The 14,276-nt window shown below is 35.4% G+C and overlaps 1 protein-coding gene across 1 annotated transcript in view; it reads left to right on the top strand.

Moving 5' to 3' along the window:
- ANKMY2 (ankyrin repeat and MYND domain containing 2) overlaps positions 1 to 14,276 on the top strand; it is a 34,332-nt gene that overhangs the window by 10,629 nt on the left and 9,427 nt on the right. Inside the window, exons 3-5 of the mRNA XM_019727144.2 lie at positions 425 to 563; positions 2,186 to 2,284; positions 10,036 to 10,196. Coding sequence (XP_019582703.2) covers positions 425 to 563; positions 2,186 to 2,284; positions 10,036 to 10,196 — 399 coding nt within the window. The remainder of the gene's footprint in view (positions 1 to 424; positions 564 to 2,185; positions 2,285 to 10,035; positions 10,197 to 14,276) is intronic.

Here is a 14,276-nt window from a genome sequence, read left to right as displayed (position 1 = left end):
TCTTGTTTTGTTCATTGGCAGTAATTCATGGAAATCTCTCCAATACAGATGAATTCAGGCAATAGCTTTATACTATCTCGTTAAGGATATTGCATACTCTATTTAGTTTTCCCCTTGGTAGACATTCTGTTTTGAGGTTTATCCTTAGTTGTGTTTTTTTTTTAAATGCATTTGTATCTGTTTATTCATTTGTTTCTCTAGGAACTAAGAATATTTGGTAGAGATGAGAGCCTTGGTGATCTGGGTTCTGATCCCTGCCCTGGCCATTTGGCAAGTTATGTATGAAAGTACTATATAGGTTATAAAGATGATTTTATTAATTCATGTTTATTTTGTGTTTTTAATTTAATTGCAGGAATTGCTCATATAGGTAGAGGAAAAGTAAATAAGTAAAATTAATATATATTTTTCCTCTCTGTTAAAGAATGGAATGACTCCTCTAATGCATGCTGCGTATAAAGGAAAACTTGATATGTGCAAATTGCTTTTGCGACATGGAGCTGATGTAAATTGTCATCAACATGAACATGGATACACAGCCCTCATGTTTGCTGCACTTTCTGGTGAAGTTTTAGTATTTATTCTAATATGTTATTAGTATTAGTCACCTATACAAATTTTTTTTATAAATACACATATATTTTTAAATGAAATGCATTTTTATTATAGTAATTTGAAGGTCAATTCTAATGGAAAAGAATGGTGGGAATTGGTTTTGGAAAAGTTGTTATGTATGAAATGTGTAGTTAGTTTGTTCATCTGTTTTGTTATTTAAATGAATGGATTCTTTGTAGTGACAATATATTTTGTGTAGACAAGGAGCTTGGCTCTGTTATTCTTTCAAGTTATTACATAATAGTTCCTTAGTGTTCTGTATATTGAAGTAATATGAAAAGTTTTGTTGTTCTCTTGAGAAAATAGCTGCTCTGATAGAGCTGTATGTTTGCTTCACTGATATTTATGTGCTATATAGTTCGATCCATTTAGAAATTTATTCTGATTCATGTTGCTTACGATTGGGTAAATAAAGAAAATTGGGAAATATTATCTAAAATTAAGTGGAGTTATCTATAATTGTTGACATTTTTAAGAAAATGAAGATGTAATATTATCATACTTTAAAAGCAATAGTCTGTATTTTTATAATCCTGGAAAGCATTTCTAAGCATGTTATAAAACATGGAATTCAAGAAGGACAACATTGACCAATTTGAATATATAGAATTTTAACATTTCCATATATAGAATATACTATATAGAGTTAAAATACAAATGAAAAACTAAGGAAAGTATTTACTACATATCTTAGAGGGTCATATTATTATATATGCAGAGTTCTTATAAATCGATTAGAAATGACAAATACTGCGGCAGAAAATTAAATAGAAAATGCAACAGGGAATAAAAGAAATACAACTGGCTAATAAACATATAAAACACTTTCACCAATATCAGAGAAATGTAAATTACAACAATAAATGATCATTTTTCACTTACCATATTGGCAGAGGTTAAGAAAGAATGATAATGTCTGCATTGCGTAAGGAACTTCTTTGCACTCTTTTGGGATGTGCATATCAGCCCAGCCTTGCTGGAAGGCAGCCTGGCAAGGTGCCTTTAAAGTATGCATACTCTGATCCCGCAGTGATTTGCAGGAACTGTTCCTAAGGAAATTGTAGTTCAAATTGCAAAAATTAGTGGAAAATACTGTTCACTTAGTATAGTTTATAATAGCTAAATATCTATAATGATTCCATTAGTAATAGAATGCACATAGAATACATGCAAATGGATGGGTTGGGTTAGCAGATATTAAGTGAAGACTTCATTTTATCTCTTCTGTCTTTGTTTTGATATTTTTGTTCGTTTTGACTTTGTACTAAGCATCATCATTAAGAAAAATGTATTTCATCCTGTTTAAAAAAAAAAAAGTGATACTCAAATCTATTCAATTTTTGTTTTGCCTGATGTGTTTTCCAGAAAATAAGTTTAATTTTATGTGGGTTCTTGTAGCATTTTACTCTTTACTGTCATTATAATTTATAGTTTAGGAAACAATGGAAATATCCATACAATGAAAACCTGAAACTTAATAAATGAGAAGAAAGGGTACAGATAATTTAGAAAGGGGTATTTGAACTGAGCGTTCCTTAACATTAGCAAATATGTTCCCATTTAACCCTAGGTAATAAAGACATCACGTGGGTAATGTTGGAAGCTGGCGCTGAGACAGATGTTGTCAACTCTGTGGGAAGAACAGCAGCTCAGATGGCAGCTTTCGTGGGTGAGTTTTTATGGCAGTTTTACATGAGGTTATACCCAAAATTTTCTCCATGGAAAAAATACCACTTTGCTTCTCAGAGAACATTTTTTTTTTAACAACACAATGTTCACAGCTCACTAGGTTTTGTCTAACTTAATAAAATACGCAGTGACACTTTGGAGAAAATGAACAAGCTATTTGGAATTTCCACTTTGTGAGATACAGAGTATGGTGGGGCCATTTTAGTTGCAGATAAATGCTTTGAATGAGCATATTTTATTTCTCTAAGGGAAGTAGTTTAACCTAATGTTTAAGAACATGAACTGTGGAGTCAGTGGTCTTGGGTTTAAATTCTGGCTGTGCCACTCACTAGTACCATGTTTCCCTGAAAATAAGACCTAGCCAGACCATCAGCTCTAATGTGTCTTTTGGAGGAAAAATTAATGTAAGACCCAGTATTATATTATATTATATTATATTATATTATATTATACCCAGTCTTATATAAGACTGGGTCTTATATTAATTTTTGCTCCAAAAGACACATTAAAGCTCCTGGTCCGGCTCACTTATTTTCGGGGAAACATGGTAGGTTACTGAATGATTCTGACTTTCAGTTTCCTCAAGGTAACATGTTTACGTGATCACTGAAAGGATTAAAAGAGATGATAGACTTAAAGAGCTCCATGTGCAGCACTAAATAAATGCCATCAGTTACTATTATTAATAATTACAATAATGCAATTCATAGGAAGGAGCCTTAATAATAGTATATATAACTCCTTCATTATCATTCTCATGAACCACAGCTATTTATTGTGTGTCCAATATTTTTTGATATGTTAATCCTGTTACAGGACATAACCTAGGGATTTAGAAGAGTGAGGAAAGGCAGTTAGGAGAGTCCATTGATAGAAAAGCAAAGCTGTAAACATCTGATTTTTTGAGAGTGCAGTAAGTAGTCTTATGGGGACTAATAATTTATTAAACAAATACTTAATGTTTACAACCTATATGCCAAGCATCCCCCTAGGTGCTTTGGTTACAGTGGTGAACAAGACAGGGGACATTCATGTGTTCATGGCACTTACAGGCTAATAGCAATGACCGGTCTTGTGAAAATATATTCTCAGGGAGAACGTAACAGTTCCATAGAAATACATCAAAGAGAGGGAATCTTCTATCCTCTTCCAAAGCAGTTTCGATAGAAATTACATTTAGGTGTAGATAGAGTAGGAATTAGTCAGATATCGGTGGTCATGGTAACTGTATATTTTGTTAAGCTTTACTATAAAATTATCTTAAAACTACTCCTAGTAGCTGCTGTTGATTAAGTTAGGCAGTCACTGAATCACTTTACAACAGCTCTGTGAGAGCAAATATTTTAATTCAATTTTAGGAGGATTTAAGAAAGCTATGGCCTTTCTGTGCAAACTTCAGAGAAATGTTTATCCCACACTTAGGGGCTCCCTGGTTGCCCCAACTCACCTCTAAGCTAATTATGAGGGTGTCAGTCCAATGAGAAAAGAACATTACACTAGGAATCTTGAGAGTCCCGTTTTAGTTTGTGTGTACTGCTAATTAGTTACAGGATCACAGGTACATCCCTTCACCTCCATGGGCCTCTGTTTTCTGATATGTGCCATGAAGCCAGGGAATAAGATGGTCTGAAGTTCTGTTTAGCTCTGCAAGTTTTCATTATGTCCATGATGTAATCATAGAAAGCTCAGCTAAAGGTTAGGTACCTGCGCAGATCACAGGGCTGGAACTGGAGGGACCTGTTGTTTTAACCAATAATCAAATGCTCTTTTCTTTTTTTCAACACGTCTACATTAATGAAAATCTAAGGTAGAAATTGTCCACAATCCCATCCTAAAATACGAGTAATGTTTCCATTGTGTATTAATCTGTTTAGACTAATTTCATAGACAGAAAAATTACACCCTTTGATTTGACATTATCTTTTCCAATATAGTCTTTTTAAAAACTCATTCTCCCTATTTTATTCCCTTCAAGTGGAACAGCATATATACATACGTATGTGCACCCGTGTGCACGATTTTTGTTATCTTTTTAAAATGTGATCATACAAATCAATACAGGCTTTGTAACTTGTTTTCTTCACTCACCAGTATGCTGTGGAAGTCTCTCCCATCTCAGTAGGTATAAATTAGTTATTCAAATAACTGCTTCATATTCCATGATATTGATGTACCACAGTTCATTTAGCTCTCCCCTATTGCTAGATTTTACAGTTTTTTTGTAATCACTTTACTGCAATGTAATAATGATCCTTGATCTTAAATTTTTACATGGGAGTGCATTAATATCTGTATGACATACTTTCAGAAGAAAAATGAATTGAGACACAGATGTGTATTTCTAATTTTAATGTAAGTCTAGATTGCTTCCCAAAAGGGCATAGCAATTTGCATTCCCATTATCACCCTCACCAGAACTGGGTGTTTTTACTCTTTGATTTTTGCCAACCTGATAGTTGAAAAGATGCTGTATTGTGAATGTACTTTCTCAATATTAATGAAATTAAGCTTCTATTGTTGGTCATTTGTGTTTTCTCTTCTGTGGATGCCTTGTCCTATTTGTTACTCGCTTTTCCTTTCAGTTGTATCTTTCTTATTGCTTTGAGGAGCTTTCTGTATATTATGGATGCTAACCCTTTGTTTATGAAGTGTGTCACAAACATTTTATGCCAGTCTTGATTTTCTTTTGACTTTATGGGAACTTCTACCATAGAAAATTTATTTCTAAGTAATCATAATTTTCCTTTTATAGCTTCCATGTTTCTTGTCTGGCTAGAAGAGGTCTTCTTGACCGTGGATGGATTAAATCTAAGTATTCTCCTCCTAAATGTACTTCAGATTAAAAAAAAAAATGTGCTTCTGAAGTTTATTATTTTAGAGTTCCTTTCTCCATGGATATTTAGTTAATGTTGATAGCACAATTTATTAAATCACTTAACATTTTCCCACTGAATTGAAATACCACTTTTGTAGTAAGTTAAATTCTCTTATATACTGGTATCTATTTCTGGATCCAATATTCTCTTCCACACATCTGTTTGTCACTTTCTGTATTAATACCATGTTGTTTTGATTACATTGACTTTAAAGTAAAGCAAATGTCCTCTCAGTTATTTCCCTTTGAATGCAATTCCTCCCTTCCCCAAATCCTTTTCAGTTTTTGTTGGACTTTCATTAAACGGTTATATAATTATTTGCAGAGAGTTGACATCTGTGTGATGTTAAGACTTCCCATCCCCATCACATAATGTATCTTTATATTGTTTTGTTTTTAACTTGTTTTTGATACTTCAATACTTATTAGATTCCTTCATATCAGTCTTTCTTTTAAAATTTATTTTTATATAAAAATGCCTTCTTTTAAAATTTATTTCGAGGTAATTCATAGTTATTGTCTATTTTGTAAGGAAAATTCCCACCACTGCCTCCACACTCTTGTCATTTCTAGCTCGTTATGGGTAATAAAGAGAAAGCTATCGATTTCTTTTTTTTCTTCCTCTCATTTTTATTAGAGTCTCTGAGTTTTATAGCTATTTAATTTTATTTATTTTCTATTTGAATGAACTTCAGGTTTCAAAGTAAGAATAATAATAGTGATAATTGGCATCTCATGTCTTTTTCCTGTTTTTAATGGAAATAGTTTTAGCTTTTACTTTTTATTATGATATTGCTATTGGTTTTATTATTATATAATGCTATTTGTCTTGTTTACTTTTTAGTTCTTTTTCTGATATTATAGCCATTCCTGATTCCTTTTTTGTTTTTAGCATTTTGCCAATAATCTCTTTGCTCGTCCCTTTATTTTCAATATTTTATCATTTTATTTTAGTAGTGTAAATACTACTATACCTCTGTAGTTATAAACATAAGTGGATTCTGTCTTCTAACCCAAAAGATGGTCTTTCTCTTTTAACAGGTATTCAGTTTATGCATATTTCATATAATCACTGATGAACTTGGTTGCATTCCTCCTGTTTCACTTCATTTTTTTTACTCTGTATTTCACTTGGTGGTTGTTTCTTCGTGTGTGTGTGTGTGTGTGTGTGTGTGTGTGTGTGTGTGTGTGTTTCCTTACTGTGATTGGCCTGGTCACGTTAGAGTATATTTTCTCTTTTTATTAACTTGAAAGATCAAGAATACTTTTCTATTTCACTAGTGCTTGCTTTCCTATTCACAACACTCCTAATTAAATCCTTATTTCTCAATTCTCATCTAAAAACAGGAACAAAACTATACTGTATGCCCCACCCCCAAGGCACTGTTTTGGCCCGTTCAGCCACCCCAACAAGAGGAAATCCGTATAACTCATTTATTTCTCCACATCCTCTGTTTTGGCTTTGTTAGGCAACAGGCCTTTCCTTTCCTCCTCAATCACTTCCACAAGCTCTGGACTTTGCTAAGAGAGTTTAGTATTGAAAAATACTAAAAGTACTAATATGTTATTAGAGTGTACCTCATAGTATGTTACTTCTCTTTCAGTAATTCTCATGGTCAACCATATAATTTCTCAGTCATATGCTATCTCCACTCATTCCAATTATTAATATCCCTGCGGCTAAGGACTCTTCTCCACTACTTCCTTTCCTTCTTGCTCCATCTTGAGTTCTCTGTTCTCAATTCAGTTTCAGTGACAGGACCTTCTGAGATAGTATGTAGGTTGTATATTGTTTGAAACCCATCATAACCAAAACTGCCTTCCTCTCTGAAATGTGAGTCATATCTTGGCTAGTTTTGTGTTTCTTGTATCACTATTCTTTTCTCGCAATCATATGTAGTAGTTATTCCAGTTTTCTAAATCTTGGTTTTGCAAATGAAAATTTGATTTATATTCTTTTATACATTTTTTGTTTCTCCTTGTGGAAGTCTGTTTCAATTTCAGTTTATCCTTGATATTAAAAAATTTTTTTTTAAATTTAAAAACTTCTAGGATGTGTCTACTTATGGGTGTGTTCTGATTAGTCCTGCCCAGGACTGACTCAGTGAGCCCATTCAATCTAGAAGACTCAAGTCTAGTGATAGTAACACTGGAGCAAAATAATGCCCTGGTTCCCCTCATCCCCAGCATTTATTTTCTGTGTTAATAGTACTGTTTTATTTGTATGTATGCAGAATTCATAAATTATAAACTAGTAAAATTGAATATTTAATAGTTTCAATTATAAAAATATAAATGCAGATTAAGTAAAAATTTATAAAGATAAACTTTATATATCACTCTAATATAAATTATTAGCATATTAATTAAAATAAAATGTCAAAGTAAGCACTACTTGAGAAAAGTAAAGTAATATTATTTTTTTATTCTCACAAAGGTGCGATCCTAAGAAACCTCGAGACCTGTGACTGTCATTGTTATGTAGCGGGTATTTTTATGTACAAATAATTCTAACTGTTAACAGGACGATTTCTGACTATACTATTGGGGGACTGGTGAGAAGTTACCAGCTAATTCCACATTTTCTTTTTACCCCTTTATCTTCCAATCTTCGTGTGTGTATTTTGACATTTTTCAGGAGTGGTTTTACAACACTCTTTTGAATGGGAACATCTATCTGTTTTCTGAAGCTCGATGTAGACTGTGCTTTAAGGAAGCAATAGTTTGTCTTTATCTGCTCTAGTTTCTTCATATCCAGTTATAAATTCCCACACGTAGTTCTCTGTCAATTTTGATGCTGTCGTGTGTCTATCCCACTTGCAATAGTTTTGCTTGCCTCTCATTTTTCTTGAAGGTAGTTATTTTCTAAACAGAGCACCTCAGATTTTTAAAATATCCTATTACTGTTTGACTTCTCCTCAAGATATAGGTAATGGAGCTTTCTGATCAAAAAGAAAAAGAAACTGGTATTTCAGTTAAGAATAACATCAAATACCAAAAATGATGTTATCATCACTACTAAAATTTACCTTCAAATCAGGGACATGTTTTTCTGTCATATGTTTAATTATTAATTCTCCATCCATTTCTTTTTTTCTTTCTGGGATTTCTGTTATTTTTCACTACTACATTTTCTGTATCTGTCTTTTAGCTCTCTTGTTGCTTCCATAATGATTTCTATCTCCTATTTTTCCTCTGTTTTGACATAGATCATCTGCTTCATCATCTACATTACTATTTAGTTCATAATAAATATTAGTAACTAGGATTATCCCTTTCAGTTTGTCTATTGACATTTTTTTTTCAATTGGGGAATATTGGGGAAGAGTGTGTTTTTCCAGGGCCCATCAGCTCCAAGTCAAGTTGTTTTCAATCTAGTTGTGGAGGGCACAGCTCAGCTCCAAGTAAGTCGTTGTTTTCAATCTAGATGTGGAGGGCTCAGCTCACTGGTCCATGTGGTAATCGAACCAGCAACCTTGGTGATATGAGCACTGCGCTCTAACTACTGAGCAAACCGGCCATCCTTGTCTATTGACTTTTAAAACTTGAATCTTTCTTCGTCCATGAAAGTCTGTTTACATACTGTAATTGATCTGCTTAATTTACGTGTTCCTGTTTGGCGACTGTGGTTATAGTTTGGTTGTGGTGGTGGCTGATGTTGTCTCCTGAGATGCTGGGTGCCCTTGGGTACTTAGTCTGCATGTCCCAGGCGGTCAGGTAGAGTCCACAGGGTCAGGCAGCAGTGGACCGAAGTGGCACCGTCTCTGTACCAGTGGGCCCAGGCTCAGCAAACTAGTAGGTATTCTGTCCTCTGCTGAGACGAGGAGGAAGCCGCTTCCCTCTTGGGTTTTCAGGAACTCCTGGACTAGCAGAGCCCTCTGTCAGTCCCCCATCTAAGGTCCACCTGGCCCGTTGTGCAGTCCCCCTGCAGGTCACCTGTGGTTGGCAGGATGAAGCAGACTGTCCCAGTATTGTGCATAAGCGGACAGGGGCCATAGGCTGCCCAGGGTGGACCACTGTCTGGAAGCCCCAGCATCTGGGCCTGCTCCTTAGGACTCACGTCAGCCCACGTCAGGCAGGAGGAGGAAGAAATCTCTCCTCCGGAGATCTCGGAAGAGCCTGCACCCACAAATGTTTCCTGCAGGTTCTGCCTGCTGGCCCAGAGTGGCCATTTCCTTGCTCCAGAGAGGTAGTGGAGAGGGGTCTGGGGAGAGGGAGGCCTCAGAAACACACATGCTGGCCTCCAACTTTGCCATGGAAGGTGTGGCTTTCATAGAACCATTTTTATCACTAGACATGGCGTAGCGATGGCACAGGAATCTATGAGAAGCCATAATGTGGATTCCAGGCTTGTGGGAGCAAAAGGTTTTTCTCTGATTCATTTCGCAAAGAGGCCAAGCTTTGCTCAGATTCAAGGGAAGGGGATACTAGTTTACTAATATGAATAATAATTAGGAGAATAAAGTTTTATAAATTTAAATTCTGTATAAAGAAAGCCAGATGTGGTTGGGGAATTATGACCACCATTTGTGTAGGGGTGAGAAGAAACACATCAATTACAAGCAACCTTTATAAAATATTTAGGGCCAATCACAAGCTGAACATTGCTTTTTTTGTAATCCGTATAATCTTCATACATATTATGGATTCTGTGTCTTTAAAAGATTATTTCTTGACTTCACAAATGTTCCCCAAAACATTTTACCTCTCCTCCTCTACTCTCCTTTCCTGAAAATTAAAGATGTTAATGCATGTTTACCTTACAAGAAAACAGAGCAACATAATTTATAAGAAAAATTAGAAAGTGTCTCATTTTGAATAATAAAATAACAAATTTCCTATTTTTCTATTAAAAGGTCAACATGACTGTGTGACTGTAATCAACAATTTCTTTCCTCGAGAGAGACTGGATTATTACACTAAACCCCAGGGACTGGATAAAGAGCCGAAACTGCCCCCAAAGTTGGCAGGCCCGCTGCACAAAATTATCACCACAACAAATCTTCATCCTGTCAAGGTAGTGTAGCGTTTATTGTATTTGCTTTTTATTTAAATACAGCTTCAGAGTTCCAATTGCTCTTACAACCATGTTTCCCTGAAAATAAGACCTAGCCGGACCATCAGGTCTAATGCCTCTTTTGGAGCACAAATTAATATAAGACCCAGTCTTATTTTATTATAGTATAGAACCAGGTCTCGTATAATATAAGACCGGGTCTTATATTAATTTTTGCTCCAAAAGACGCATTAGAGGTGATGGTCCGGCTAGGTCTTATTTTCGGGGAAACACGGTCTATAGAGTCATAATTGTCTGGGGTTGAGTTTTGTAGCTGGAGACCTTGCGATGGGCTCTCTTGTTCAGTTGATACGGTGAAGGGGTGCTCTCAGTTGAAACCTGGAAGAGTGAGGGAACACACACTAGAGAGGAAGGGAAGCTAGGTAACGCGGTGGGTTCAGCTGAAGCCTAGCTTCCACTTCGTCTTACAGGGAGCTCTGGACTGTTAATGGCTCCGGAAAGGCAGGGGAGCCAGGCTTTCCTATCAGCCATTGGCTGAGGCCTATCCCCAGAGGGGAAGGACAGCCTCCCAATAGTGCCCCATCAGGTGGCTCTCTTTGAGTGAAGGCAGCTCCCTGGCTGGGGAAGGAGGCAGCTCTGAGCTCCTAGCAACCAGCACTCCCAGTGGCTGGGACCTGGTGTGCAGGCCTGGTAAAGAGGATCTGGGTGGGGCACCAACACCATCTGCTCCAGCAATTATCCCTCCAAGAAGTGTTCTGAAATGTAATCATGAACAGGTTTCTTAATGCAAGTAGCTATTTGATGCCTTTAAGTAATTCAGTTCCTCCAGTAATTAGTCAACTCACAGATTTGCAAACTTTGTAGACCAACCCGGAAGTTCAAATGGCTTAACTGGGAGACTTCAAGAGCTATTCTGCACTGTTTTCACTGCTATTTTCTTCATATTTTATACACAGACCTTTTGTTTATTTATAAAATAATTTTTAATCAATCCAGATGAGTATAATGTATTCAGTGAATCATTACAGAAAATATGATGTGTGCCCCAATGATGCTGTCCTTTATCAAAATTCTGTCACATGTCTTCATTCTTAGTAATTCAGAGCTGTTTGGTGAGCAAAACAGTGAGTTGGGTGAAAAATTGACATTTTCCCATAATACCAGGTGTTATTCTAATGTAGTGAAAATAGATTTCTTTAGAAGTGTATTACAAAAGAAGAATCTACGAGTACACTACACCATTAAAGTAAGTGGACAATTTTCATAAACTTTTGACAGCTAACACTCATTTGGAGATATAAGTTCCAAACTGCATATAACTTATCTATTGAGGCATCCATTTGCATATAGTCTTTGAAGCTTAAGAAACAAACAAACTGACAAAAATACCTGTCATGTGGCCCTTCACCCAGATTGATGTTCTGGGCCATCGAGAGAGATGACAAGCCAGCAGATATTTCCTGTAAGACGGATAAGTAGAGTCAATTCTGATTTTTTTTTCAGAACTAAAATGGTTTACTTAACATCTGAAAAAAACTGCTAGAGGTAACACTTGTGATCCTAAGTGGGCAAAAAAGAAATACAGCTGTGAATCACGTGTTTGTGTTTCTAGTGAAGGTTATATAGGACTTGAAATTTAACCTTTAAAAAAAATTTAGCCTCCTCTGTATCAGTGATTCTGCCGCCCCCTTCCCCCCCCCCCCCCCCCCCAGAACACAGAGGAAAGAGAACTCCTATAAATAGCAGCGACATCCTCTCCACGGCACCCTTTCTCTCAGGGGTGGGGGCAGGCTAGGCTGAGAAGTCAGGATTTTTCCTAGGGATACAGTATTTCTCAGCCTAGAGAATGTGTATGGTTTTACAAAGCCCTGTTGTTTCCCTTTAACTTGAGCATTACAGGATATTCTGGTTTAGATTGATTTGAAGACGTTTCCTCCATTTTTCTGATTCACTGTTTCTACTCCTTGAAATTACAATAATCTCAATTATTGCAATAATTGAGTCAGGGGAGTAATTTTTGACATTTACATGGAACCTAGTCCCTCAGGGTTAACTGTCCTAAGAATTATTGTACTTCCAATTATCTTTAAAGGCATATATTTTGAGTAAATTAGATTAAGGGCATACTTATACAGGCAATAAATTATAAAGGTATATATGCTGAAATAGCCTACATTATATTTTTTAGGGCACTTGGTCTTATAATAAAGACAATTCTATGATTATAGTACCTTCTTTCAGTTCAGACCTTGCTTTTTGTAGGAATAAATATAGTCTATTCACTTGAAAACCTTTCTTTTATCCACACTTCAGGTAAAAGCTGCCCAGTTGCTTTTGTGATGGCCCACGTTTATTGCTTTAGCCCTTTTCAAGCTGGCATCCCACGTTTATTGCTTTAGCCCTTTTCAAGCTGGCATCGGTCTTCATAGGAAGCATTATAAAAATGTAATTAACAGCCACTCTATAGGGTTAAAGACCTTTAACATACGCACAGGAATTCTCAATACACAATTCATCTTTTTGCTACAGTGTACCAAACACAGCTACATTGTGTCCAGGTTAAGTGGCTGCTACAGCAATAAGGAACTGGGCTGATTACCTGGAATACAGAGGTCAGAAAGGAGAAAACCAGAATCACAGGAAAAATGACAACAGAGTTGAGCAGGGGCTCTAAGTGGTCAAGAGGCAGATGTGCACAAGTCATCCCATTTTTAATTGTTAACATGACTTTTAAGCCCATAATTGTTGATTTAGTAATTTTTCTAAAATGGCATTTAAAAAATAAGAATTCAAAATGCCACTGTATAAACATATTCTAAGGCAGCCATTATTTGGGAGATGAGATATATATGGCTTTTTTGCCTGCAGGAATATATTTATTCTTCCTCAGTAGTTAATAATAAGGGCTTCCTTTACAATGTATTACTTTATAGTGCTGCAGAGATGAAAGGAAACTAGTTCAAGTATTCTTTGTGTATAGCTATGTAAATATTGCAGTAATCTCATGGTAGAGCTGTGGTTATGTATCATTTTTCTTTATGTATATTGCTGAATACTATAAAATAAATAAAGCCTAATGTCTTAACAAACAAAAAAATCATTAAACTGTTCTATTTGAATTTTCTTTTTTTTTTTTAAGCATTCCTACTGGTAAATTTAAGACCCTATGCTTTGATTATGAATGCTGTATACAAAAATATTGAAAAATCAGCTTCAAATGATTGTAGCTGACTGCAGAAATATAAATGGGTAATGAATGAGTTTTCTCTGCCAAAAGTTAATGTTTGATATGGTAGGTAAAGCTGTCAGGAAATTGACCAACAGGGATTCTGATTGGACTTATTTCATGAACTCTAATAATTTATTATTGAGTGCTATATTTTAAGTAAAATACAAGATTATATAGCAGTCTAGTAGTGTAAAAAAAAATAAGTAAAAATCATATTTTAATTTCACAAGAACATTTAATCTATGTTAAATTTCCAAGTAGGAGGTTAGGCCTGGGTTTTACTTAACAAAATTATCTTTCTTCATGTCTAAAGAAAAGGATCTAAAAAGAAAAGGATCTACTTTATGAAATCTGCTACCTGTTGTTCCCTAACATTTATAATTTATATGCGTATTACCTGGGAGAGGTAATTAGCTATAACATGTAGGTTAACAAATACTGACTTTCTGCTCTGTGCATATAATCATGCCTATTACACACGTTTACATTAATGTCATGTCACCATGGATTCTTACAGCTGTTTCTTACAGGTGACGTACCCTATAACAAAGCCAAAAAGAAATGCTCCTTACTACACTGAATTTGAGCTTAGTTTGCGCATATGCAAGTATGGCAAGTGCGGTGCTCACGATGCGTCAGATTTAATAACTCTCTAATGTTCCTCCTTTTAAAGCTATTTTTGCGTTGCTCTTTGACCGGTTCTCATTATTATAGGTGATTAGAACACATTAGGGAAATTTCCACAGAGAAATGTAGTTAAGCAGAAAGTAATACACCTTTTATTTTTAGACCTCTTTCTGTAAAAATCTCATTTCCTTGTAATTAATAAGAATTAATGAGAGTTAGTTCTT

This window comes from Rhinolophus sinicus, linkage group LG09 (assembly GCF_036562045.2).
Source record: "Rhinolophus sinicus isolate RSC01 linkage group LG09, ASM3656204v1, whole genome shotgun sequence".
Classification (NCBI taxonomy): Eukaryota; Metazoa; Chordata; class Mammalia; order Chiroptera; family Rhinolophidae; genus Rhinolophus; species Rhinolophus sinicus.
This window is presented reverse-complemented; position numbering and strand designations above follow the sequence as displayed.